Below are 25546 nucleotides of genomic sequence, written 5' to 3'. Positions count from 1 at the left end.
TTAAGACAGAGATGAGCAGAGATGTTTTCTCTCAGAGGGTCATGAGTCTTTGGAATTCTCTTCCTCAAAAGATGGTGGAAGCAGAGTCTTTGAATGTTTTTAAGGCAGAGGTAGTTAGACTCTTGATAAGCAAGAGGGTGAAAGGTTATTGAGGGTAGGAAAGAATGTGGAGTTGAGGTTACAATCAGATCAGTCATGATCTTATTGAATGGCGGAGCAGGTTCGAGAGGCCGAGTGGCCTACTCCTGCTCCGAATTCGTATGTTCTTAAGTATGGGTATGACATGTGCATTCTATACTCACACACATCAGTCACCTCGAAACCAATTCAATTCAACGAAAGGCCTATCAACCAGACGGGGACAGTGCTCTGCCTGGGAAGCAGAGTAATTTACACAAATTGCAGCATTCAACCACACTGAGTTGACAAGACACACTGAAATGCAGTTATGAAAGTTTTGATTTTAAAAAGATGAAATATACACTTTACCTCATTTCCAATTGCTCTCACTTTATCTAATGCATCCAGAAAATACTTCTCTGCAGCCTTCCAGCTGAAACAAAATTATTGAAACTAATTTCAGCAAAGAACAGAAGGGACGAATTAAAAGACAATTGTGGATTTGGAACCTCTGGGTTCATTGATCTAGTCATAATATATTAAAGACCTTATTCCTGCTTCCTCTGTTCATCAGTTAATTTCCCTGTTGTCCCATGTCACTTTTTTTTTTGTCATACTTCCCTGCCCGCCCCCTCCCCCACATTATGACTGCCTATGTCTACATTTAGAATTAGTTTAGCCTATGTCAACGTGTCATGCTGTAATGCACAAACTGGGCACTGGGTAGCTTTGTGCAAATTTTCATAAAATGATACAGTACAGGTGGCCATTTGGCCCATCGTGCCAGCTCCCTCTCTTTGAAAGAGTTATCCAATTAATCCCACTCCCTCGCTCTTTCCCCATTGACAAATTTTTCCTTTTCAAGTACTTATCCAAATCTCATCTGAAATTTCCTGAACTGTAAGCTGTGCTCAGCCATCACTTTTTTCCCACAAAAAAAGTGAATGTAAAACTCAAATTTCAAATTTAAGCTTTGTTTAAATGCGTGTAACTTAATTCTCTGTGTTTGGTCTCTCCCTGCTCCAATTTCACCTGACTGCTGCTCCACCCTCCTCTGTCTTTTCTCCCTCTTTTTCACTGCAGTAGATCCTCTCACTGGCAGGAAAGTGGAATTACAGCAGTTTCCATCAGATTGTGAACATAGGAATTCATCACGGGAAGAGAAAAATATAGAATTACCAAGCACAGAAACAGGCCATTCGGCCCAACTGGTCTATGGTGGTGTTTATGCGCATTACTTCATCTCACCCTATCAGCATATCTCTCTAATTCCTTTCTCCCTCACATGCTTATCTAGCTTCCCCTTAAATGCATCTATGCTATTTGCCTCTACCACTCCATGTGCAGAGAATTCTGCATTCTCACTGCTCTCTGGGTAAAGATTTATTAGGAACCATCTTATATTGATGGCCCCCAGGTTTGGATTCCCTCACATGACTGAATTAAGTCTGTGGCCCCGGCCCAGTTTCCCCAGCTTCCGATCCTGCTTCACCTGATCCCACTAGATTTCGACTCTGTATACATCACTACAGGAACTGACTTGTATTTTAGGTTCTCAGTTCAACTAACAGCAAAACTACCATCCAGGACAAGTTGTATAATTATTTAGCAGTTTATTTTTATATCATCGAATCATACAGGGGCACAGCAGTTCAGTCGGCCCATCATGCCTGTGCTGGCTCTTTGAAAGACATATCCAGTTAGTCCCATTCTGTACTCTTTCCCCACAGACCTGCAAATTTTTCCTTTTCAAGCATTTATCCAATTTCCTTTTGAAAGTTACAGTAGAATCTGCTTCCATCGTCTTTTCAGGCAGCGCATTCCAGAACACAACTCGCTGGGTAAAAAAAATTCTCATTACCCTAATTATTTTGTTAATGATGCCCCATCCATAAATATCGGTGACCACACTCTGGAAGTGGTTCAAGAGTTCACCTACCTAGGCTCAACTATCACCAGTAACCTGTCTCTAGATGCAGAAATCAACAAGTGCATGGGAAAGGCTTCCACTGCTATGTCCAGACTGGCCAAGAGAGTGTGGGAAAATGGCGCACTGACACAGAACACAAAAGTACAAGTGTATCAAGCCTGTGTCCTCAGTGCCTTGCTCTATGGCAGCGAGGCCTGGACAACGTACGCCAGCCAAGAGCGACGTCTCAATTCATTTCATCTTCGCTGCCTCCGGAGAATCCTTGGCATCAGGTGGCAGGACCGTATCTCCAACACAGAAGTCCTCGAGACGGCCAACATCCCCAGCATATACACCCTACTAAGCCAGCGGCACCTGAGATGGCTTGGCCATGTGAGCCGCATGGAAGATGGCAGGATCCCCAAGGACACATGTGCAGCGAGCTCGTCACTGGTATCAGACCCACCGGCCGTCCTTGTCTCCGCTTTAAAGACGTCTGCAAACGCGACATGAAGTCCTGTGACATTGATCACAAGTCGTGGGAGTCAGTTGCCAGCGATCGCCAGAGCTGGCGGGCAACCATAAAGGTGGGGCTAAAGCGTGGCGAGTCAAAGAGACTTAGCAGTTGGCAGGAAAAAAGTCAGAAGCGGAAGGAGAGAGCCAACTATGTAACAGCCCTGACAACCAATTTTATCTGCAGCACCTGTGGAAGAGTCTGTCACTCTAGAATTGGCCTTTATGGCCACTCCAGGTGCTGCTTCACAAACCACTGACCACCTCCAGGCGCTTACTCATTGTCTCTCGAGACAAGGAGGCCAAAGAAGAAGATCTTAATTGGCAATGTATATGGATTTGCTATAAAGTTAGATTTTTGCCCTTGCGTGACTTCCAGACCTGGTTTCTGTTTCCCAAGAGCAAACGTTTGATCTGCTTTGGTGACATGTCAGTGTTAGGCAATAATGCCACCAAATATATAAAACAAAATAAAAGGGTGAGAGGCATTTAGAGTGGTATGGTGTGTGAGACAGAGACACCCAGCCAATGTGACATAGAGCATGCAAGGAAAAGAGAAAGCGCAAGAGCGAGAAAGCACGAGAATGCGAGAGAGAAAGCGCATGCTCGCAGGAGTGAGCGAGCGAGCACGATAGAGAGACTTGGATATCCAGACACCATGCACAGATCAGAAAGGGGCTATTTGACTCGTGGGACTATGTTGGTGCCTGGGCCTGTCCACTCTAATTCCATTGCCCTGGCAAAGCATTCACTGTTTTTTTAAAGTCTCTTGTATGGCAGTTAATTAAACATCTTTTTAAAATCTACATCTTCTCCATTTAAGCACTCAATTTCTGAAAACAATTTGATTAATGAAACACGATCTACTGTGTAATTTATAAGTTTGAGGTGCGCGTGTACATCGAGAAGTTATAACCTACTTACTCTGCGTTTTGAAAAGCCACCACTCCCATCTCATGCAGAACAAAAGGGTCCTCAGGCGCCGTGCTCAGTGCCTGACTGAAAAACCTCTCTGCCAGTTTGGAATTGTTGGTTAGTCCGTACTCAAGCCCGATATACAACATTGGTAAGTGACACCTGCCGGCAACAAAATGTAGAAACGCTAACAAAGCAACCCTTTCTAAAGAGCATAGATAAAAATTAGCATCAGTGAATACAACAGTCACATTATGGACATTGCACAGAAATACCTACAAACTAAACCTTTCTTTATTCGCACAAAAACTAACCATAGCCGCACAGCTTTATGGAATTAAGTTGAACTTCTCCATTTTTTTTTTTAAGACAAATGCTAACTCCAATCAACTGGTTTAACACCAATGACATAAATAGGAAAAGGGTTAAGGAACTACAGGCAGAGTTTCAGGAGATAGGAAGATGATTAACTAGACCTCAAAAGGTGATAATCTCTGGATTACTCCCAGTGCCATGTGCCAGTATGTACAGAACAGGAAGAAAGTGCAGACGAATGTGTGGAGGAGCGAGGACCTCAGATTTCTGGGAAATCGGGACCTGTTTAAACCAGATGGCATGTACCTGAACAGGGGTGGGGGGTGGAGGGAGACCAATGTCCTTGCAGGGAAGTTAATGAATGCTCTGGGGGGGGGGGAGGGTTTAGACTAAATTGACAAGGAACAGGGGGGAACCAGTACACAGCAGCAGAGGAGAGAGACTAGATGCATTGAAAAGTAGGAGGAACAAACAGCAACAAAGCAGGAATTAGCTGGAGGAAAAAAAGGCACGCTAGCATGGTGTTGTAATGCACGTACGTTAATGTGAGAAGTGTTACAAATATGGTTGATGAGCTACAAGCGCAAGTTCCCACATGTGATTATGATATAGTGGTCCCAGCAGTGACATGGCTTAAACATGGGCAGGAATGGGAACGAACATTCCTGGCTACAATGTATTCAGGATGGATAGCGAAGGGAAACAGAGGGAAGGAGGTGGCGAAGTAGGGGTATGCGTGACAGAATTGATCAAGGATAATATTACAGTTCCACAGAGATACAATATGCTAGAGGGTTCAAAGACTGAACCTATTTGGTTAGAGTTAAGGAACAGAAAAAGAGCTGTTGCACTGCTGGGTGTTTACTATAGAGGCCCAAATAGTTTAAAGGAGAGAAAGAGTGAAGCAAATCACAGAGAAATGAAGCAGTAATACAAGCGGACTTCAATTACTCTGATATAGACTGGGGTTGGGGGGGGGGGGGGCGGGGGGATGTGAAAACAGAGTAAAGGGTAAGGAGGGTGAAGAATTCCAATAATGTAGAGGACAACTTCCTTGATCAGTATGTTTCTAGCTCAATGAGGGAGGAAGCAGCGCTGGATCTAGATCTGGGGAATGAAGTTGGACAAGTGGTGTGTGTTGCAATGAGAAAACACCTTGGTAAGTGATCATAATACAGTTTTGTTTAACATAGTTATGAAAACAGACAGAAAAAAATCAACACTGAAAATACTCAATGGGAAGAGAGCCAATTTCTGGGGGGGCACATATATGTAAATCTTTGAAGGTGGAAGGACAGGTTGATAAGGTGATTAAGAAAGTGTATGGGATACTTGGCTTTGTAATTAGGAGCAAGGAATACAATAAGGAAGCCAAGCAAAACCTTTACAAATCACTGGTTGGGCTTCAGCTGGAGTACTGTGGCCAGTTCTGGGCACTGCACTTTATAAAAGATGTCAAGGCCTTAGAGAGGTTGCAGAGGTTAACCAGGATGATACCAGAGATGAGGGATTTCAGTTATGTTCAAAGAGATTGGAGAAGCTGGGATTGTTCTCCTTACAGCAGAAGAGGTTAAGGGGAGATTTCATAGAGATGCTCAAAATTATGAGGGGTTTTGATGGAGTAAATTGGGAAAAACTGTTTCCTCTGACAAGTAGCTCGGTAACCAGAGTTATAGATGTAAAATAATTGGCAAAAGCACTGGAGGGGAAATGAGGAGAAACTTCTTCATACAGAAGGTTGTGAAGATGTGGAACACAAGACCTGAAAGGATGGTGGAATCAGATTCCATAGGAACTTTCAAAGGAAATTGGACATGCACTTGGAGAATTAAATTGCAGCATTATGGGGGAAAAAACCAGGGTGTGGGACTAAATTGGACAACTCTTGATGGGCCAAATGGTCGTCTTCTGTGCTGTGAGATTCTATAGTTCTAAGTCATTTAGTTTTAAATGTTCTGTTTCTGAACAAATACTTAAAAATGTCGATGAGTACCACTGGGCAACATACTATTTCAGGGAGTGCTGGGGTAAAACTGCAAGAAAATGATAAACAACAAGGATTTAAGAAGTGAATAAACTTGCTTATATATCGAACCTTGTCGCATCCAGGGAATGTCCCAAAGCACTTGAATAGACTATTTTGAAGTGCTGTCATGGTTGCTATGCTGACGTGTGTGGGAGCCAATTTGCTCACAGCAAGGTTTCACAAACAGTAAATGATTAAATGACCAGCCAATCTGCTTTTGATGGTGCTGGATGAAAAGGGAATGCGGGGTACGGCACCGGAAGGACTCCCAGTTTTTCTCTGAATGGTGCCACGAGTTATTTTACACCAGAACAAGCAGACAGAGCCTTGTTTAATACCTCATCTGAAAGACAGCACCTCCGACATTGGAGCATTCCCTCAGTATGGCACCAAAGTGTCAGCCGAGATTATATGCTCAAATCTTAGAGTCGAGCTGGAACCCATACCTTCTGATTTGCAGGAGTGTGTGCTACCAACTGAGCCAAATTGACACTGGTTGGAAGGTTAGAAATGGGGTGGCAGTTGGTGAAAACTTGAAGAGTAGGTTTTTTTATTTTAAAAAGGGGTTGACATCAGTTTTGAAGACCACGTTGGCAGATGCGCCAGCAAGTAAGGTTTGCAACCAAGTACTTGATGGCATAAAACCAAAAATACTGTTTGTTTAAAATCCAAAAATTTGATGGAGATCACCAATGAGGTGAATAATCACTTAGCTTGTATTAAAAGATTTCCTGAGATTTGACGATTCCAGTTGACAGTCTACACATACCCTTTCATTAACTGTGCTGCTGTAAAGTAAGCAGCCATGGCCTGGTCATGTTCTCCTTCCACTGCAAAGGAATGGCCATAGGCGATCCATGCTGGCCCATAAGTTCGCTCAAGGGTGGTGGCTTTACTGAAAGGTTAAAACAACTTTGATTAGAAAAATAAGTCAACAGAATCCTTCCCAATTAACACGGATTACTATAGAGACCAGAAGTGAAATTAGGGCTTAGATTAGGGCACAAATTTAAATCACCAGATGAACAAAGGAACTGCTTAGAAGCATTTTTTTAAATATATAAGGGTTGAGGAATGGGATCGCTCTTCAGACACTCAGCACAAAACTGGCCTCCTTTCACTCTGTAAAATTCCATGATTCTATTAAGTTCAAACAGTCAATAGCTTCAAGTCACTGCATGTTCCATGTATGAAACAGGAGGCCATTCAGCCCTTCAAGCCTGTTTCACAATTCAACATTTAAAAAAAATAAAAATCACCTTGCATTTCAGAAAGTTGGTTTTGACAGCAAACCAAAAGTGCTGTCAATAACTGCAGAGATGCATGCAGTATCTCCAGAGTTTGTTACTGTACTGCTATAGCAGCACTTCAGTTAGTTTTACGACTTTTTGAAGAGGACAATTATGTTTGAACTCCCCAGATGTCCTAAATAAGTTTAGGATACAAAAAGTGATTGTGTGAAACAAATATTATTTTTAAATAAACTATAGAGTTGAAAAAAATTTCCATCATTGCTCTTCAATAACACACTATGTGATCTGTCTGCGCAGTCTGCTTCATTAGACTGATCCCATGTTTTCAAAAACATCTTCAGGATGAATAATTAGAGAAACATCAAAGCGTCTGGGGCCTGTTCTTGAGCACAGTCACTCATCACAAACTCTCCCCTTCTGGGCAACAATACACCCACTGGGCATGACATGCACAAACTCCAAAATCCTGACCACTGGTATAAGTAGCACTCCTCCCCTCTGACCCTATCTCTAACTAAACCCAGAACCCAAGGCTAAACAAGCTGCCTCACCCCACTTCCTGCTCTCCACTGCTCCTCACACCAGCAGCCTGAAGTCACTGCATGCCGCATGTATCGAATAAAGGAACAGGAGGAGGCCCTTCAGCCCCTCGAGCCTGTTCCATCATTCCATTAGATCATGGCTGATGTGTACCTAACTCTGTCTACCCACCTTGGTTTCATAACTGTAAAATACCCTTACCGAGCAAAACTCTCATCAATCTCAGTCTTGAAATTTTCAATTGACCCCCAGCCTTATCAACCTTTTTGGGGTGGGGGGAGGAGGGAGTGTTCTAGATTTCTATTAGCCTGTGTGTGTGAAAAAGTGCTTCTTGGCATCACTCTTGAATGATCCGCTCTAATATTAAGATCATGGGAATGTACACTGAATAAATTGTGTGCACTTGTACATCTACATACACAATGACAATTCAAATATTGATATGAATGTGCCTTTAACTGTACAATGGAATAGCAGCAAAGTGCAGACATTTTCAACACAAAAGTGAAAAGAAAAGAGTAAGAGAAACAGATTTTTGCAAAGCAAACGGCTACAGGAAACTACTCAATAACGCAGGTAACACTGCCAACGCTCTCACCTGAGATATCTTCTGGCATGTTCATTTTTGTGACCGACCATGAGATAATAACAGCCTACAGCAAACCAAGACACCTGTGGTGCAAATCACAACCATTAGTACCAGGAAAGTTAATGTTTAACATTAAACACACTGGAACTGAAACCTCTTTACCCAGAGAGTGGTGAGAATATGGAACTTGCTACCACCCAGAGTGGTTAAGGTGAATAGCACAGATGAATTTAAGGGAAAGCTAGATAAGCACATGAGGGAGAAAGGAATAGAAGGATATGCTGATAGACTGAGATGAAGTACAGTGGGAGGAAACACGTGTAGAGCATAAACACCAGCATGGATCAGTTGGGCCGAATGGCCTGTTTCTGTGCTGTACATTTTGAGGGAGAAATTCATTCGTGTAGCACTGTTAATACAGACTTGTGTTGATTCCACTGGGGGAAGACTGCTCCCCAGGCCACTGCCCACAAACTGCTCTTCAACAATATAAATGAGGAATGGCAGACCATGCAGGTAGCGGCCCGCAGCATGTTCTGCCCCCACGCCACCCCCCGGGGGGGGGGGGGTTGGAATTAATGCACATAATTTGTCTCTCTATAGTAACTGAAAACACGTGCAATGGGATTTCACAAAGGCTCAACCAGTGGGAAGGTGAGCCACAGAGGAACAGATGCGGGCCCCAGAACTGATCCCTGATCTGTATTTGGATGGCGGCAGGGGCTCAACTGACCTCAGTACCCCTAGATTACGAAGGGGGAGAAAAAAAAAATCAAGCAGGGTATCTCCTTCCGAGCCACTGCCCAGTGACCCCCTGATGGGAAAGCATGTGTGCAGACATCAAGTGACAGGGAGGTTGTGGCCAAAGATCCCTCTAGTTTTTCTTTGTTGCACGCGGCCTGTGCGGTACATTCTGTATTGCTGCCTGGCCATACATCCACACAGTTTAAAGGCAGCATTGGGTGCGGCTCTTTTGTGATCCCTCATGTAGTCAAATAGCTTGCTGACATTATCAAGGCACACATGAATAAATGATAATTTCAGATACAGCCCACGGAACCATTTCCCAGCAAGAAGTCAACAGCTTCAGGCGAGATGAGAAGAGGAGAAAGTTTGTGAGAGAAATGATAAAAGGAAATAATCAGTAGTGAGTGTAGCTACTTACAGGATTATTGGGGTATAAATCCACCAACTTGTGCGCAAGGTAGAACAGTTCTAAAAGTTGGAAAGAAAAATGTAAAAAAAATTAAGGATATGCAAATGTTCAGAAAAACTGTCAGTGAGAAAAATCACAGAGAAACAGTCTGAATCAACAAGTTTACATGGAACATTCAAATGTCATTCTTTACGTAAAAACTGATTTTCAACGGGAACTGCCAACACCGTTTACACATCAGGAAGGAGGCAGGGAAGAGGAGGGAGTTCCTGTGAGTAGGACAGAGGTGGCTAAAGGCTCTTCCGCCAATGCTGGAACGGAGGGAAGCTAGAACAGACTGGCAGCCAGAGCCAGCACGAGCGAGGGAGTGGTGGAGGGGGATAGTTGCAGATGTAGGTGTGGATGAGACTAGTGGGATCTGTAGACAGGGATTTTGAGTTCAATTTAAGCTAAATTAGGAAAAAGAAATAAATGTCAGAACAAAACAGCTGACTCAGTTTTTACCATTTGCTTTGTTCAATTCCACCAATGTTCCAATGTGCACTGGAAGGAGCACTGCATGATAAGGATCTTTATTCATCACCCTATCAAGAAACGTACAGCAAAATGTTACATCTGATCTTTTGAAATTTACCCCGTGTACTAACAATTGCTTTTTAAACAATTAGGAATATTCTTCAGATTTATTTAAGCCAGGTGTCAGCCATGATTCAGTGGACAGCTCTCTCTCTCTCTCCTTTGAGTCAGAAGGTTGTGGGTTCAAGTTCCACTCAAGAAACTTGAGCCCATAATCCAGCCCGACACCCCAGTGCAGTATTGAGGGAGTGCTGCACTGTTGGTGCTGTCCTTTGAATGAGACATTAAACCAAAGCCCCGCCTGCTCTCTCAGGTGGACGGAAAATATTCCATGCCACTATTTCGAAGAAGAGCAGGGGAGTTCCCTCCAGTGTCCTGGTCAATATTTATTCCTCAACCAACATTACCAAAAGTAAATTAGCTGGCTGTCATCAGATTGCTGTTTGTGGGATCTTGTGTCCAAATTTGGCTGCCACGTATCCTATATTACAACAGTGACTATATTTCAAAAGTACTTAACTGGCTGTAAAAGATTTTATTCATGATGTGCAGACTGTACTTACATCGAAGTGAGTTTGTAGCAAGTCTTAAAATCACAGTTGTAGTAATTCCTCTCTGCGACAGACACTACAACATCCAGGTTATCCTGGAGCCCATCTACTGACTCAGGAAAGACCGTTTCACTTGGTTTATTATACTGTTGGAACAAAAATAAGACCATCACAGTGTGAAAGCAAAGATTATATTTTATATTACTGAAGGAATTCCAGCTATGGAAAAACACATTACAAGTTACCGCGTGGGGAAAACTGGTGTGAAACTACAGAAAAAACTAATACCCAGCTCTAAAAGAAATATCCTTTCATCCTTCAAACATGTCCACTCCACGCAGCCAATATGAAAAGTCTTGCATCTGTGCACATTTCCTCTCAACATTTCCCACTATATATAAATACCAAGTCAATATTTAGAATGGAAACTGCTTGTGCAAACTTGTTACGGTCATTGAGAATGCAGAGGTGCAAACAGTCTGGTGCAGCCCAAGAGGAGGAAGGTGGAAAGGGAATGGAATCTGTGGTGGGATCTGAAGCTTTGGTCTTCCCAATGTTGAGCTGGAAGAAATTGCAGCTCATCCAAGAATGGATGTTGGACAAGCAGTCTGACAGCACAGAGACAGTGAAAGAGTGGAGAGAGGTGATGGTGAGGTAGAGTTGACATACATGTGGAATCGGACATGTTTTCAAATGATAATCGCCAAGGGGCAGCAAGATGAGATATCTACCCTGCACCAAGTCCCACTAATGCATCACCCCTGTCCTTGCTGACCTACATTCATACCCAGTCCCTCAACGTTTCCAATTTAAAATGGTGTTTAAATCCCTTCATAGTCTTGCTCTTCCCTATCTCTGCAACTTCTAGCAATCTAGGTCTCGTGCTCCGGAATTCCCTCTTCAAACCTCTCCATCTCACCCTGTGCCTTTTGGATTCCCTAATATCTCCACCTTCAACTCAAAGCCTTTTCTTTGCCAGATTATGTCTTTGTGAAGAGCCTTTGAAATGTTGTTCTACCTTTTGTAAATTGCAAGTTGTTGTTATACTGTAATTACACACTCCTGCCAGTGAGGCACTGCAGCCCCACTACTGGCCGGAGGGTGTAATTACAGTGTGAAAAGTTTGTTCAGGCAGTTCCCACTGTAAATGTTGACAAAGGAATTTAGAATAGAAATAAAAATAAGGACTAAATGTATGAGTTTAAAATGGGGATTATATTACATCTGAGCGCCCTGCTCCAAGCATCCCCACACTCTAACCTTGCTTCACCTGAAGAGAATAATGGGCGTAGCAAGAGGAATTAATATTTTATAATATATCTTTTTTAAACAAATAATTAAATATGCAATGTCTTATTTTTCTTGATCGAGCATTTTTGGTGTTCCACAGAAACCTCTGACTAATTCAAATAAATGGTGCATTTACCTTTTTCAATTTATTTTTGTACAGAAAGTACAGCAAATCACGTTCTTCTTCACTGCATTGCTTATTGAAAGGCAATGATTCAAGCAGCTCCTTTTCTGGAGAGAAAGTTTTATATATAATTACCACGAGTGCTAACTCAGCCCCAGCACACCATTCATCAATTGGCCGTCTCACATTACTCAATTGCTTGGCAATGAGTTTCCTTCAGTTTTGCCCCTTTGCTGTTTATTTTAACTCGATGCACTGTTACACCTCAGATAGCCACACAGTGGCGGATAGGACACTGGAGCCTAGTCTTTGTTTACTTACAGCTTTTATTTACAAAGACACACATTGCACATGCTGCACCTCCAACCAATAACTGCTCTTTGATTTGACAAAGTGAGCCTCAGTAGCAGAGAGCACAGATTGGAGAACTGCCCCATAGAATCTCATGGGGGATGAGATTGTGGCAGGCCAGGAGCACGGTTTGCAGAACTGACCATGCAAATGTTACAGTTCCAGCTCTGACCCTGTGCTCCCATCCAGCAGTGCAGTCTTAAGAAATTGCCTCTCTTATCTGAGCACAGCTGATCCTTCGTACACTTAGCCTATCAGTAAAAGTACTCGGTTTTGCAGTGAAATCTTTAATCCATTCACTTGCCTTGAATCACTTCAGCTACCTGATTATTCTCATTTTAACTTTGGACTGGAAGACATGCACCCTCCCTATTTACGGTCAGTTACTTGCCCTCCCTTCTCCGAGGAAGTTAGGGGTAGGCCATTCAGCCCCTCAAGCATGTTCGGCCATTCAACTGGTAGATGCATTTAAGGGGAAGCTACATCAGCAATTGAGGCAGAAAGAAACTGAAGGATAGATAATAGGGTGAGATGAAGAGGGGTAAGAGGAGGCTCATGTGGAGCATAAACACAGGCACAGACCACTTGGGCTGAATGGCCCATTTCTGTGCAGTAAATACTATGTAATTAGATCATGGTCAATCCTTTTGGCATTTTGTCTGCAAACAGTGACTGAATCATTTCTCTTAAGTAACCTCATGGATTGGGGAAAGGAACTGAGAAAGGCACTTCAAATAGTTGATGTCCTTTAAGAAACCTCAGAGGAACAGGCTCTGAGCCTGACCAAAATGCAGAATTTATTACAAATATCTGAGTGAACCAGACTTCCCATTAACTTGATATCTGACCACAGCAAGTTTCAGCAACCAAAGCAAACTGTAGCAAATTAATAGGCACTCAAACCTTCCTGTGCTGTCAGCATGTGGTGTGACGTCAATAGATCAAATGCTTCAAAGCAACACACATCAAGCTTCAGTGCTTCTCTGTAGCTATTGGTGGCAAGGGGTCGGTTATCCATAGCATCATAGATCTTCCCCCGCAAAAGGCAAATAGAGCTCTTGATCTAACAAGAAACATTCCAGGAGGTTAAAATGCAATCAATATTATTCAATGAAAAACAAGTCAATAAATGCACACCAAACCAAACCACCTTCACATCAGGTGCTTTACACCATAGATAGCACAAATTATTTTTAAATTTCAATCATCGATACAATATAAACTTGCAAGTAACAAGTATACTTAAATATGCAGGAAAACAGGAACAGGCCATTTCAGCCCCTTGAGTCTGTTCTGCCATTCAGTTAGATCATGGCTGACCCACTTATCCCTTGCCTAACTAAAATCTATCAATCTCAGTCCTGAATGCTCCAACTGTCCCCCAACATCCACAACTTTCTGGGGGAGAGAATTCCAGATTTCTACTATTCTTTGTGTGAAAAAGTGCCACCTGATTTTCCTCCTGAATGGTCTAGCTCTAATTTTAAAGTTGTGTCCCCTCTTGTACAGTTAGTATTAGATCGACCTGACGTAGTCTCAATGTATCAAATAATTCAAGTCATCAGATAACTAGCCATGTTACATGTTGGAAACCATTAATGGAGGATCAGTACATTTCAGTCACAAGCTTACCAGGCAAAGAAATTGCATAATTTAAGTTGGAGTCAGAGTCGATGTTAAAGCTGCAACACAGCAAAAGTATAACTAACTGTTAGAGATCAAATGCACCCTAGCATTATTTTCAATTATCACAAACTTAACAAGATAGTTGGTAGTTGCTCATCTCAAATGTGAATTTCACTTTGGAAATTCCATTTTGGCCTCCTCACTTTCTTACCTGCATTCCTCCTTTCTTATTCTGACTTGCTGCAGTTATTTCTTTCTCACTTCCTGGTGCAGACTTTGTAAATTTGTCTTTACCTAAACCGAGTGAATACGAACCACACAGTTGGAAGAGTTTTCAAAGAACCATCAGGGTAGATTATTAATTAATGCCCCAGCAGAGATTAATGGAAGGAAAGTCAGGGGTGGCTGTGAATGCAGCCGTTTCAACACAGCAAGGAGTCAGTAGTCAGCTCTACTCAAATCACTGCTGGCACCATTACTGTTAGTTTATTGTGTTGATATACTTTACATATATGTATGACATCCATATGTCAAAACACAGATAGCCAGGTAGTGAAGGACAGAACACTGGATCTAGTCTTTACACACTTAGAAGCTCTCATTTACTCAGTCACACATTGCATACTGTGCAACTCCAACCAATAACCTCTCTTTCAGCCTGCTCCTATATAGAGTCATAGAACATGTATATTAAGCACAGGTGAGGTGAGATTGATTGCCCTTGACATCAAGGCAGCATTTGACCGAGTATAGCATCAAGCAGCCCTAGCAAAACTGGAGTCAATGGGAATCAGGGGAAAAACACTCAGTTCCAGGTCATCACTGCAGGAGTTCATCAGGGTAGTGTCCTAGGCCCAACCATCTTCAGCTGCTTCATGAATGACCTTCCTCCAATCTTAAGGTCAGAAGTGGGGATGTTCACTGATGATTGCACAATGTTCAGCACTATTCGCAACGCCTCAGATAATGAAGCAGCCCATGTCCAGATGCAGCAAGACCCGAACAACATCCAGGCTTGGGCTGATAAGTGGCAAGTAACATTCGCACCACACAAGTGCCAGGCCACGACTATCTCAATTCTAACCATCTCCCCTTGACAGTCAATGGCATTACAATCACTGAATCCCCCACTATCAACACCCTGGGGAGGTCACCATTAACCAGAAACTGAACTGCAGTAGCCACATAAATACTGTGGCTACAAGAGCAGGTCAGAGACAAGGAATCCAGCGGTGAGCATTTCACCTCCTGACTCCCCAAAGCCTGTCCACCATCTACAAGGCACAAGTCAGGAGTGTGATGGAATACTCTCCACTTGCCTGGATGGGTGCAGCTCCAACACTCATGAAGCTTGGCACCATCCAGGACAAAGCAGCCCGCTTGATTGGCACCTCATCCACAAACATTCACTCCCTCCACCACTGACGCACAGTGGCAGCAGTGTGTACATCTACAAGATGCACTGCAGCAACTCACCAAGGCTCCTTAGACAGCGCCTTCCAAACCCACGGCCTCTCCCACCATGAAGGACAAGGGCAACAGCTGCATGGGAACACCACCACCTGCAAGTTCCCCTCCAAGTCACACACCATCCTGACTTGGAACTATATCGCCGTTCCTTCACTGTTGCTGGGTCAAAAATCCTGGAACTCCCTTCCTAATAGCACTGTGGGTGCACCTACCTCAGATGGACTGCATCTGGTTCAAGAAGGCGGCACCACCTTCTCAAGGGCAATTAGGGATGGGCAATAAATGCTGGCCTAACCAACGATGCCCACATCCCATGAATGAATAAAAAAAGTCCCCAAGTAATGCCCTCCACCTGATTAATTACCAATTGATATACAATTAACAAGATGCACATCAATACAAACGGTACGAACAAATGACTGCAGCAGCGATGCGAGTGTCAGCCCACTGGTGACTCCTTGGCAAGTTGACACTGTTCCATTCACAACTTGGGGTTGATGCCAGAAACAGAATGTCTACATTTGTAAACACTAAATTTTTGGGGGGCAGTGGAGTGGGAAATAAAATAATAAGCAACAGGCAAATCAAATTGAAAGGAGTGAAAAGATTGGAAACTGGACTGGTGAGTGGAAACTGGCACATAATGTGGATAAAAGCAAGATAATGGAACTGGGTAACTGGAATATAAACCAGGTGGCTCTTGGACACACGGATCTGGAGGTCTTGGTGGAGAGCTCATTGATAGCAACAGTGCAGTGTGCATCAGCAGTAAGGAAAGCCAACATACAGGAAGGCAAATGGCATGCTGGCCTTTATTGCAAGAGGATTTGAGTACCAGGAGTAAAGAAGTCTTAATGCAATTGTATAGAGCCTCAGTGAGACCACACCTGGAGTACTGTGTACAGTTTTGGTCTCCTTACATAGAGGGAGTGCAACGAAGGTTCACCAGACTGATCCCTCGGATGGCGGGACTGTCCTATGAGAGAGCGAGGAGACTGGGCCTGTACTCTCCAGCGTTTAGTAGAATGAATTGTTAGAATCTATTCTGAGGGATAGGATAAACTGTCACTTAGAAAGGCATGGATTAATCAGGGATAGTCAGCATGGATTTGATAAGGGACGGTCATGTCTTACTAAACTGATTGAATGTTTTGAGGAAGTAACAAGGAGGATTGATGAGGGTAGTGCAGTGGATGTTGTCTACATGGATTGTAATAAGGCATTTGGCAACGTCCCGCATGGCACACTGGTCAGTAAAATGAAAGTCCATGGGATACAGGGGAATGTGGCAGGTTGGATCCAGAATTGGCTCAGTGACAGGAAACAAAAGGTAATGGTTGACGGATGTTATTGTGAATGGAAAGCGGTTTCCAGTGGCATTCCACAGGGCTCAGTGTTGGGTCCCTTGCTGTTTGTGGTATACATTAATGATTTTTACTTAAATGTGGGAGGCATGTTTGGGAAATTTGCCGAATACACAAAAATTGGCTGTGTGGTTAAGTGAGGAGGAAAGCTGGAGACTCCAAAATGATATCAATAGTTTGGTTGAGCGGGCAGAAAAGTGACAAATGGAATTCAATCCAGAGAAGTGTGAGGTAATGTATTTGAGGAGGGCAAATAAAGCGAGGGAATACACAATAAACGGGAGGATGTTGAGAGGGGGAGAAGAAGTGAAAGACCTTAGAGTGCATGTCCACAGGTCCCTGAAGGTGGCAGGACAGGTAGATAGAGTGGTGAAGAAGGCATATGGATGCTTTCCTTTATTGGCTGAGGTATAGAATTCAAAAGCAGGGATGTAATGCTGAAACTGTATAAAACACTGGTTAGGCCACATCTGGAGTATTGCGTACAGTTCTGGTCACCACATTACTGGAAGGGCATAATTGCTCTGGAGAGAATACAGAGGAGATTTACAAGAATGTTTCCAGGACTTGAAAGTTGCAGCTATGAGAAAGATTGGATAGGCAAGGGTTGTTTTCCTTGGAACTGAGGAGACTAGGGGTGACTTAATGGAGGTGTACAAAATTATGAGGGGCCTAGATAGAATAGACAGGAAGGACCTGTTTCCCCTGGTGGGGAGGTCAGTTACCAGGGGACACAGATTTAAGGTGAATGGTGGAAGGATTAGATGGGACATGAGGGGAAACTTATTCACCCAGAGTGTGGTGGGTGTCTGAAATCCGCTGCCAGGAATGGTGGTGGAGGCAGAAACCCTCAATTCTTTTAAGAGGTACCTGAACATGCACCTGAAGTGTTATAACCTGTGGGGCTATGGACCAGGTGCTGGACGGTGGGATTAGTTTGGACGGCCAGTTTATTCGGCCGGCATGGACACGATGGGCTGAATGGCCTCGTTCTGTGCTGTACCTTTTCTATGGTTCTAACCCAAGGCTGCTGAGGGCAAATCTAGCCCCATGGTTGAGCGCTGCTTATTTGCCACAGAGCAGGGGTCAAACCTGAAACACTCTCGATCTGATGGCTCAATGAATATTAGATATAGCTGCTAAACCACTAGGACAGCATGCATCCTTTAATCCAAAGGCAAACGATAAAGGGAAAGACAAGTTATATTCTTCCTATCAAGCGGCAGAGGCTGTGGCAGAACTGCTTCACTCACTGCAGCTGGAGATAATCCCCAGTCAATCGATGCTTCTTTGACCTTGTTGTCAGCTTTAGCATTCTTCTCCAGTATTATCTTGTTGATTGGTTCTTGCATATCCAGGATATCGAGGGCTTGCTGATATTCCTTGGCTGCGTACTTTTTGTGACAGAAAAATAAAAAGAGACAAAAGATTTAAATGCAGCTTTAGTACTCGAGGATAGATATTGTGATACAGGGATATGTTAATGAGCTATTTAAGTTCTGCACTGTGGGAGGTGCTGTCTTTCAGCAGAGAAATTAAACCGACGGCTTGTCACCTCTTCTCTGGAGTGGGACTCAAACACACAACCTTCGGACTCAGAGGTAAGAATGCTACCCACTGAGCCACAGCTGACATTTATTTACGTAAACACTCAAATATCCTGCCTATCGTTTGAGCTTACCCTCCAAGACTACAAAAATCAACTGATGCATTAGTTACAGAAAAATTACACAAAAAAATTATTCCTTTGTCAATGGGTAAACAGAAGCTCAGGCAATGAACAACTCTATACAAAAAAATGTTTTCTGTGTCAGGAGTAATTCAGTTTCGTAATCGCCATGTTTATATTAAGAGGATAAATACGCAGGTACAAGGCGCTTGGAAAAGGTGCATACAGGTTTGTACAGGTGGACGAGTCAGTCCCCAGGTCAACTTGTGTACCTCACTAAAGTGTCACTAGATGGAGCCAATTCACTTAATGCTGTCAAGAGGCTTTAGCTCACAGCTGGATTGCACTTCACTGCTGCATCCAACAACACTCATGGAGGCTACCCAGCAGAGCAACGCAGGACATGGGCTCCAAGCACACAATAATTAGAATTATGTTTGCTCATTCAATAAACAGAAAATTAAATTTGGATTTCCCTTCCATCCCCAACTTGCCCAGTACAATCCAAATGTCTTTTTAAAAATTCATTCATGATGTAGGCATTATTGACAAGGTCAGCATTCATTGTTTTTAGTTTAGTTTAGAGATACAGCACTGAAACAGGCCCTTCGGCCCACCGAGTCTGTGCCGACCATCAACCACCCATTTATACTAATCCTACACTAATCCCATATTCCTACCACATCCCCACCTGTCCCTATATTTCCCTACCACCTACCTATACTAGGGACAATTTGTAATGGCCAATTTACCTACCAACCTGCAAGTCTTTTGGCTTGTGGGAGGAAACCAAAGCACCTGGAGAAAACCCACGCAGACACAGGGAGAACTTGCAAACTCCACACAGTACCCAGAATTGAACCCGGGTCGCTGGAGCTGTGAGGCTGCGGTGCTAACCACTGTGCCGCCCCATCCCCATCGCCCATCCCTAACTGCCCTCGAGACAATGAAGTGGCTTGCTAGACCCTTTCAAAAGGCACTTCAGGTGCATGTCCAGGTACCTCTTAAAAGAATTGAGTCTGGAGTCATATATAGCTCAAACCGGGTAAGGACGCCAGATTTCCTTCCATAAAGGGCATTAATGACCAGATGAGTTTATGCAACAAACTGGTATTCACTGATTATTATTTCCATTACTAATATTAACTTAATAGCAGATTTTATTTAATTAACTGAACGTAAACTCCTCAGTTACTGTGGTAGGATTTGAACTCATGTCGCAGGATCATTAATCCAGGCCTCTGGTTTACTAGTCCAGTAATATAACCACGACACTATGACACGATGCTACGGCACGACACTATGTCTCACAGGTTGTTTCCAATAACCTGGATCGTGGGTTGCCGACTCTGGTTTGATGTATTCTTGGAGATCTGATCGCGCGACACTTAATCACTTATTGTGCATTTACCTTTGAGTCCCTCAGCATCACGAAGGCCCAGAATCAAATATTTGACTTTGTTTTATAGTGAGATGAATAACATTTATAAATCAATGGAAGAACACAAGAAAATAGAAAAATTAAAGGATAATAAAACAGGCCCCACTTTAGTTGGAAACATCTAAACAAGACACTATTTTACTCACATGACACTGAGCAGCAAAGTACCGACAGGCTCCATAGATCTAGGGGCAGGAAGGAAAACAATAAACATCTGCAGCACCAGATGATGTATAATATTCTGCTTAATATTGAAAACAATTCATTAAAGATGTCCAGTGAAAATACAGTCAGTTCACAGTTATCTAGTTAAAATTTATAAAGAAAATTAGCTTGAGACCAAGTTTGCACAGAGGGAGTGGAAGGAGAACATGTTTACCATTGACTCCTTGATCTGAATTACATCTAGATGATAAGATGAAAACAACTTGGAGATTCAAAGAAAACAGCGCCTGCGAGTTTTTTTTATTCATTCATGGGATGTGAGCGTCACTGGCAAGGCTAGCATTTATTGTCCATTTTCAGTTGCTTGAGGTGGTGGTGGTGAGCTGCCTTCCCGAACCACTGCAGTGCACCCACAGTGCTGTTAGGAAGGGAGTTCCAGGATTTTGACCCAGTGACAGTGAAGGAACAGCGACATAGTTCCAAGTCAGGATGGTGTGTGGCTTGGAGGGGAACTTGCAGGAAGTGGTGTTCTCATGCGCCTGCTGCCCTTGTTCTTCCAGGTGAGAGAGGTTGAGGGTTTGGGAGGTGCTGTTGTAGGAGCCTTGGTGAGTTGCTGCGGTGCATCTTACAGATGGTATACACTGCAAGTCAAATTCAGAGCCTGAGGGTAGAGGCTACAGGGCAAAATCGACCTCAATTCAGCAAACCTTTGAAATAACAAGCTACAGTGCTCAAATAGAACAGAAATTTAAACAGATGTAGCCTGCAATTTTATGCATTTTCCCACTGAAAATATTGCTTCAGGAAATTTAGGATGGACTTAGAATCCCGCCCATAAGACAAAACTAAGGAGACTGGCTGTACCTGAACTTGTATGAATTGTTCTTCAGTTCAGTGTCGAGCAGATGTATCGACAAAGAATCTAAGATGAATTTACACTATGAGCTCTGACCTTACTCCAGAGCGAATTGTAACAAGGTTCCCTCTTCCACTGCCAGATCCAGACTCAGACCAAACTGTAGCACAGGAATGAGCCCCTTTGCTCCCTTAGAATACCCAAGATGACGACTGGATGAGGGTTCAGCAAAGTCATAACCCAGCAAAATAACCCACATCTGTCTATCAAGATAGGAAGTACAAATGAAAACATTTCTGCACAGCTCAAAGCAACTTAAAGTTCAATGTAGACAATTGCATACGAGCCAGGAACTGAAATAGGGAGCATGAATGGAGAGGGATTGCAGGTAATTGACTAAAGAACCAGGCGGCGGGAAAAATGAGTTGTTGTGATCTGGAACGCGCTGCCTGAAAGGGCAGTGGAAGCAGATTCAATAGTAGCTTTCAAAAGGGAATTGGATAAATATTTGAAGGGGAATAATTTGCAGGGCTATGGGGAAAGAGCGGGGAGTGGGATTAATTTGATAGCTCAAAGAGCCAGCACAGGCACGAAGGGCTGAATAGTCTCCTTCTATGCTGCAAGATTCTATTCAGTGCAAAAACAAACAAGGCAGAGACACAAGGCAAAAACACTGTGCTGCTTAGAAGCACTGAATGCAAATGAAAAGAGGTGATATCAGACAGTACAGGACACTGGATAAATCCTTCAGGATCAACGTGTGGCAATCATACAAATAAGGGCAACACCCCAAGCAGGCTGGTCTGTTCCCAAAGTGTCGCTGCGTCTCCTAGAACTTTTAAATACTGCCATTTAACGGACGCTGTACCAGACCAGGTCTCTCTGCCAAGGGGAAGGGAAATATTATCAGGGCACTCTCAAGCAAAACCATCTACTAGCTGCGATTTTCCAATCAAAGTGGCACCAGGACAGAGCAGGCACTAAACAAAACGTCAGAGCTGATGCGATTGGCACTGAACAAGGGATTGGAGAGCATTCCTAGAACGTAAGTTTACAGGGGGGAAAAATCTTTTGCTTTCAGGAGCAGCTGGACTGTAATTTTTGCTCCGCAAAATGGGAACGACGACTAGGAAATGAATGGCTTCTTGCAATGTCATTGCATATGGGAAATCCGTAGTTGTTAGGAACAGCTTGTTGTGGGTCAGAAGATTACAAATGGTGAGAATATGGAACTCACTGCCTCAAGGAGCGGTTGAGGTGAGTAGCATAGATACATTTAAAGGGAAAGCACATGAGGGGAAAAAGGAATCGAAGGATATGCAGATTGGGTGAGATGTATGAGGGTTGGAGGAGACTCGTGTGGAGCATAAACACCAAGATGGACCAACTGGGCCGAATGGCCTGTTTCTGTGTTGTAACTTCTATATCATTCCGATACAGTCCATGTGGACAAAATGAATGCGGCGAATTCTGTAGAAAAGAAGTGCACTGTTGCACAATTTGAAGTTACCCAAATAATTACAAGGAATATGGGTAATGGGGAAATAAATCATACCTTATCAAGTTTGCGGGATCGAATAGCGTGAGCAGCTCTGTGGTACTGGGCTGTGAGGTAAAGGCACTGCGACAGCCAGTATATATCCTGGGGCTCCTCTGCAGCACAAAACAAAATCACAACACTTAAACATGTCAACGTTACAACTGGGTACTAAAATGGAGCTGGTCTTACAGGCAGGAACAGCACACAGCGAGCGATCCCTGGAGGCATAAATTCAGTGCTTCCAGGAAGTGCGGCTTGCAGAATATTTGCTCCTGTGTTGAAGGCCTAACTCTGAACACATGGCTCCCTGCCAAATTTACCCAAGTACTTCCACTCTAGTACAACGTGTCAAGATTACTGGGCTTCAGTCATTAAAAATGGTTGCTGTTTATAATACATGGAGATTAGTTGAAGATTAATGATTAGTTCCAGAACCCATGGCAGTTAGAATTGATTTCTTCGAGGTTAGTATAATAGATTAACTAGACCAACACAATCATCACTCAGTGCCCAGCGAAAAAAATCAATTCATTTGCTTCCCGTTCCATTCCCTCTTCCCATTTTGCAACGTCACAGCGAATTGATGGGCAATTAGATCGGCCACAGCATCGCAACGACAACAAAGGATGATAAAAATTGGAAGAAAAATTATTAAAAATGGGAAAAAAACAGATATTTCCAGTATGTGTTTAAAAAACAAACAGGCGAAGCCATTTGAACAGAGCAGCTTGCTGGGTGAACGGACATTAGATATCATCTGTCTCAGGGAAATTTCAGCCTCCCTGCATCAGATTTGTCTGTTAGTTTTGTGATATTTGAGCTAGAAACTTAAACAGCTTGTAATTTATAGTAATAATGTTATTTAAATGTCAGGAATAGTCTGTTACTGTGGTGTGATCATTTCAGATACAATTAGAAATTAAAATCCAAAACATTAAATATTATTTCTGTTTCCCCTCCTCTTCCCTCAATTCAATTTTATTTTATTTTATTTTTTACTGCTGCTGGACTTCAAACTAATATAACCAAGCCTATGCTTACTCCTTCACTGAACAGACATTCACAGAAACATAAGGAGCAAAACAGTAAATATCTCTTTTACCTCTCAAACTGAAACACTAGAACACATATCGCCAAGTATAGATTCAGGCTCACCAGTTGATGTATCTCCCTTAAAAAGAGGTCTATGGGAAGGAGCAGAGTCAGAGTGGGCCCAGAAACGACAGGCCAGAGGGCCAATGCTAAAGGACCTAAAGGGACAACCAATCAATCAGAGCAGTCAGCTCTAGTTAGGCAGAGCACCAGGACACACACAACTCATCCAGGCTTAGGTTCATTCCACTGAAAAACGGAAATAATAAAAATGAGCTCACCATGTGATAGCGAAGCAACTTTGTCCGCCCAGAACAGAGCACTTTGATACTGTTGCTGCAAGGAAACAATGGAAAAGCATTACCCTGCTCATATAAATTACTGTAGCAGGGTCAAGCATGGCACACGGGGTACCACTGGGTCAGAAGATCGTCGGTTCAAATCCCACTTGGGCTCAAGCTCAAAATCCTGGCTGACATTCCAGTGCAATACCGAGGGGGCGCCGCGCTGTCGGAGGGGCAGTACCGAGGGGGCGCCGCGCTGTCGGAGGGGCAGTACCGAGGGGGCGCCGCGCTGTCGGAGGGGCAGTACCGAGGGGGCGCCGCGCTGTCGGAGGGGCAGTACCGAGGGGGCGCCGCGCTGTCGGAGGGGCAGTACCGAGGGGGCGCCGCGCTGTCGGAGGGGCAGTACCGAGGGGGCGCCGCGCTGTCGGAGGGGCAGTACCGAGGGGGCGCCGCGCTGTCGGAGGGGCAGTACCGAGGGGGCGCCGCGCTGTCGGAGGGGCAGTACCGAGGGGGCGCCAAACATTCAGATTCACGCTCTGTGACGGGGTCCTATTAAGGTGACGGACCTCGCCCGTTGTTCTGGGCCAGGACCTGAAACCTCAGCCCGGTGCCTCTCTCTCCCTCACCTGGTCCAGGTAGAGTCTCACCCGCCGCCGCAGCCGCTCCGGTTTCTGTTTCTGGCTCATTGTCGCTGCTTCGCTCCGCGCCAGTCTGTCACTTCCGGCCGCCGCCGTCCGTCTCACAATCCCTTCCCACGGAGCGTGGCGGCCCGGCAAACGGTCCCACCCTGACGGCATGTTCCTCTGCAGCCACCGGGGTGGGGGAGATGGGGGGGAGGGGTTAGTGGGGGGAGATGGGGGGGAGGGGTTAGTGGGGGGAGATGGGGGGGAGGGGTTAGTGGGGGGAGATGGGGGGGGGGGGGGGGGGGTCTGCTGGTTATTGTGAAGCCTTTCAGACCAGGGAGATATGAGGAGTGATTGTCAATCTGCAAAGTTTCCCTATAATCCGATCTGACCAAATGATTGGCAACAGAAATGAACAGCCTTGCTGATGGATACCCAGGGCTGCCTGATGGTTGTACCACTTGAAATTGATCTTTTCTTTCATGAATCAAGACACAAATTGCCTCCTGCAAACAAGTGGGAGGAGCATAAAGACCAGCATAGACTAGTTAGGCCGAATGGCCTCTTTCTGTGCTGTAAATCACATGTAATTCCGTGTAGATTGCAAATATTCTGTATTCATAGAAGGCTGGAGTTTAGTTTACCTGACATGTTCGATACATTTAATTAGTGATTGCCATTCCGAATGAATGACTATAACACTTAGTGTTTAACATGTAATGAGTGATCATTACAAAGAAAAGTACAGCACAGGAACAGGCCATTCGGCCCTCCAAGCCTGCGCCGATCCTGTTGCCTGTCTAAACTAAAACCTTCTGCGCTTCCGGGGTCCGTATCCCTCTATTCCCATCCTATTCATGTATTTGTCAAGACAGACTCCAAAGTCTGTTTTTATTTCAGATTTCCAGCATCTGCTTTATTTTGCTTTTATCTAAATGCGTCTTTTACTCCTAATTAGCGATTGCCACACCTATTGAGTGATGTCTGTTGTTAATTAGTGACCGCCACTCCCAATGTGTGAATGCTATGGTTTGGGTCTGAGCAGGGTTGAGGCCCTCTCAGAAGAAGGGAGAAGTGTTGCTGGATCAGACCCATGTGGGACATTCCTGGGGTTTGAGCGCCTCATGCCAGGCAGACATAAGATATTCCGGCCACACAGGTCAAGTGGGCACCAGTGATGCATGCGCA

At 44.0% G+C, this 25546-nt stretch overlaps 1 protein-coding gene across 1 annotated transcript in view; it reads right to left on the bottom strand.

Moving 5' to 3' along the window:
* cdc16 (cell division cycle 16 homolog (S. cerevisiae)) overlaps window positions 1–24550 on the bottom strand; it is a 50568-nt gene extending 26018 nt beyond the window's left edge. Inside the window, exons 1-14 of the mRNA XM_068034190.1 lie at window positions 24362–24550; window positions 23733–23787; window positions 22375–22472; window positions 19945–19983; window positions 17942–18082; window positions 13132–13291; window positions 11890–11984; window positions 10476–10609; window positions 9841–9920; window positions 9346–9395; window positions 8190–8263; window positions 6568–6693; window positions 3467–3619; window positions 490–553 (exon numbers count right to left, since the gene is read on the bottom strand). Of these exons, the coding sequence (XP_067890291.1) occupies window positions 490–553; window positions 3467–3619; window positions 6568–6693; window positions 8190–8263; window positions 9346–9395; window positions 9841–9920; window positions 10476–10609; window positions 11890–11984; window positions 13132–13291; window positions 17942–18082; window positions 19945–19983; window positions 22375–22472; window positions 23733–23787; window positions 24362–24532 (1440 nt within the window). The 5' untranslated portion in view covers window positions 24533–24550. The remainder of the gene's footprint in view (window positions 1–489; window positions 554–3466; window positions 3620–6567; window positions 6694–8189; window positions 8264–9345; window positions 9396–9840; window positions 9921–10475; window positions 10610–11889; window positions 11985–13131; window positions 13292–17941; window positions 18083–19944; window positions 19984–22374; window positions 22473–23732; window positions 23788–24361) is intronic.
* Between the last annotated feature and the right edge of the window lie 996 nt (window positions 24551–25546).

This window comes from Heterodontus francisci, chromosome 6, assembly GCF_036365525.1.
Source record: "Heterodontus francisci isolate sHetFra1 chromosome 6, sHetFra1.hap1, whole genome shotgun sequence".
In the NCBI taxonomy this organism is placed as follows: domain Eukaryota; kingdom Metazoa; phylum Chordata; class Chondrichthyes; order Heterodontiformes; family Heterodontidae; genus Heterodontus; species Heterodontus francisci.
Note: the sequence above shows the minus strand (reverse complement) of the source record. Positions and strands in the feature narration are given on the sequence as shown.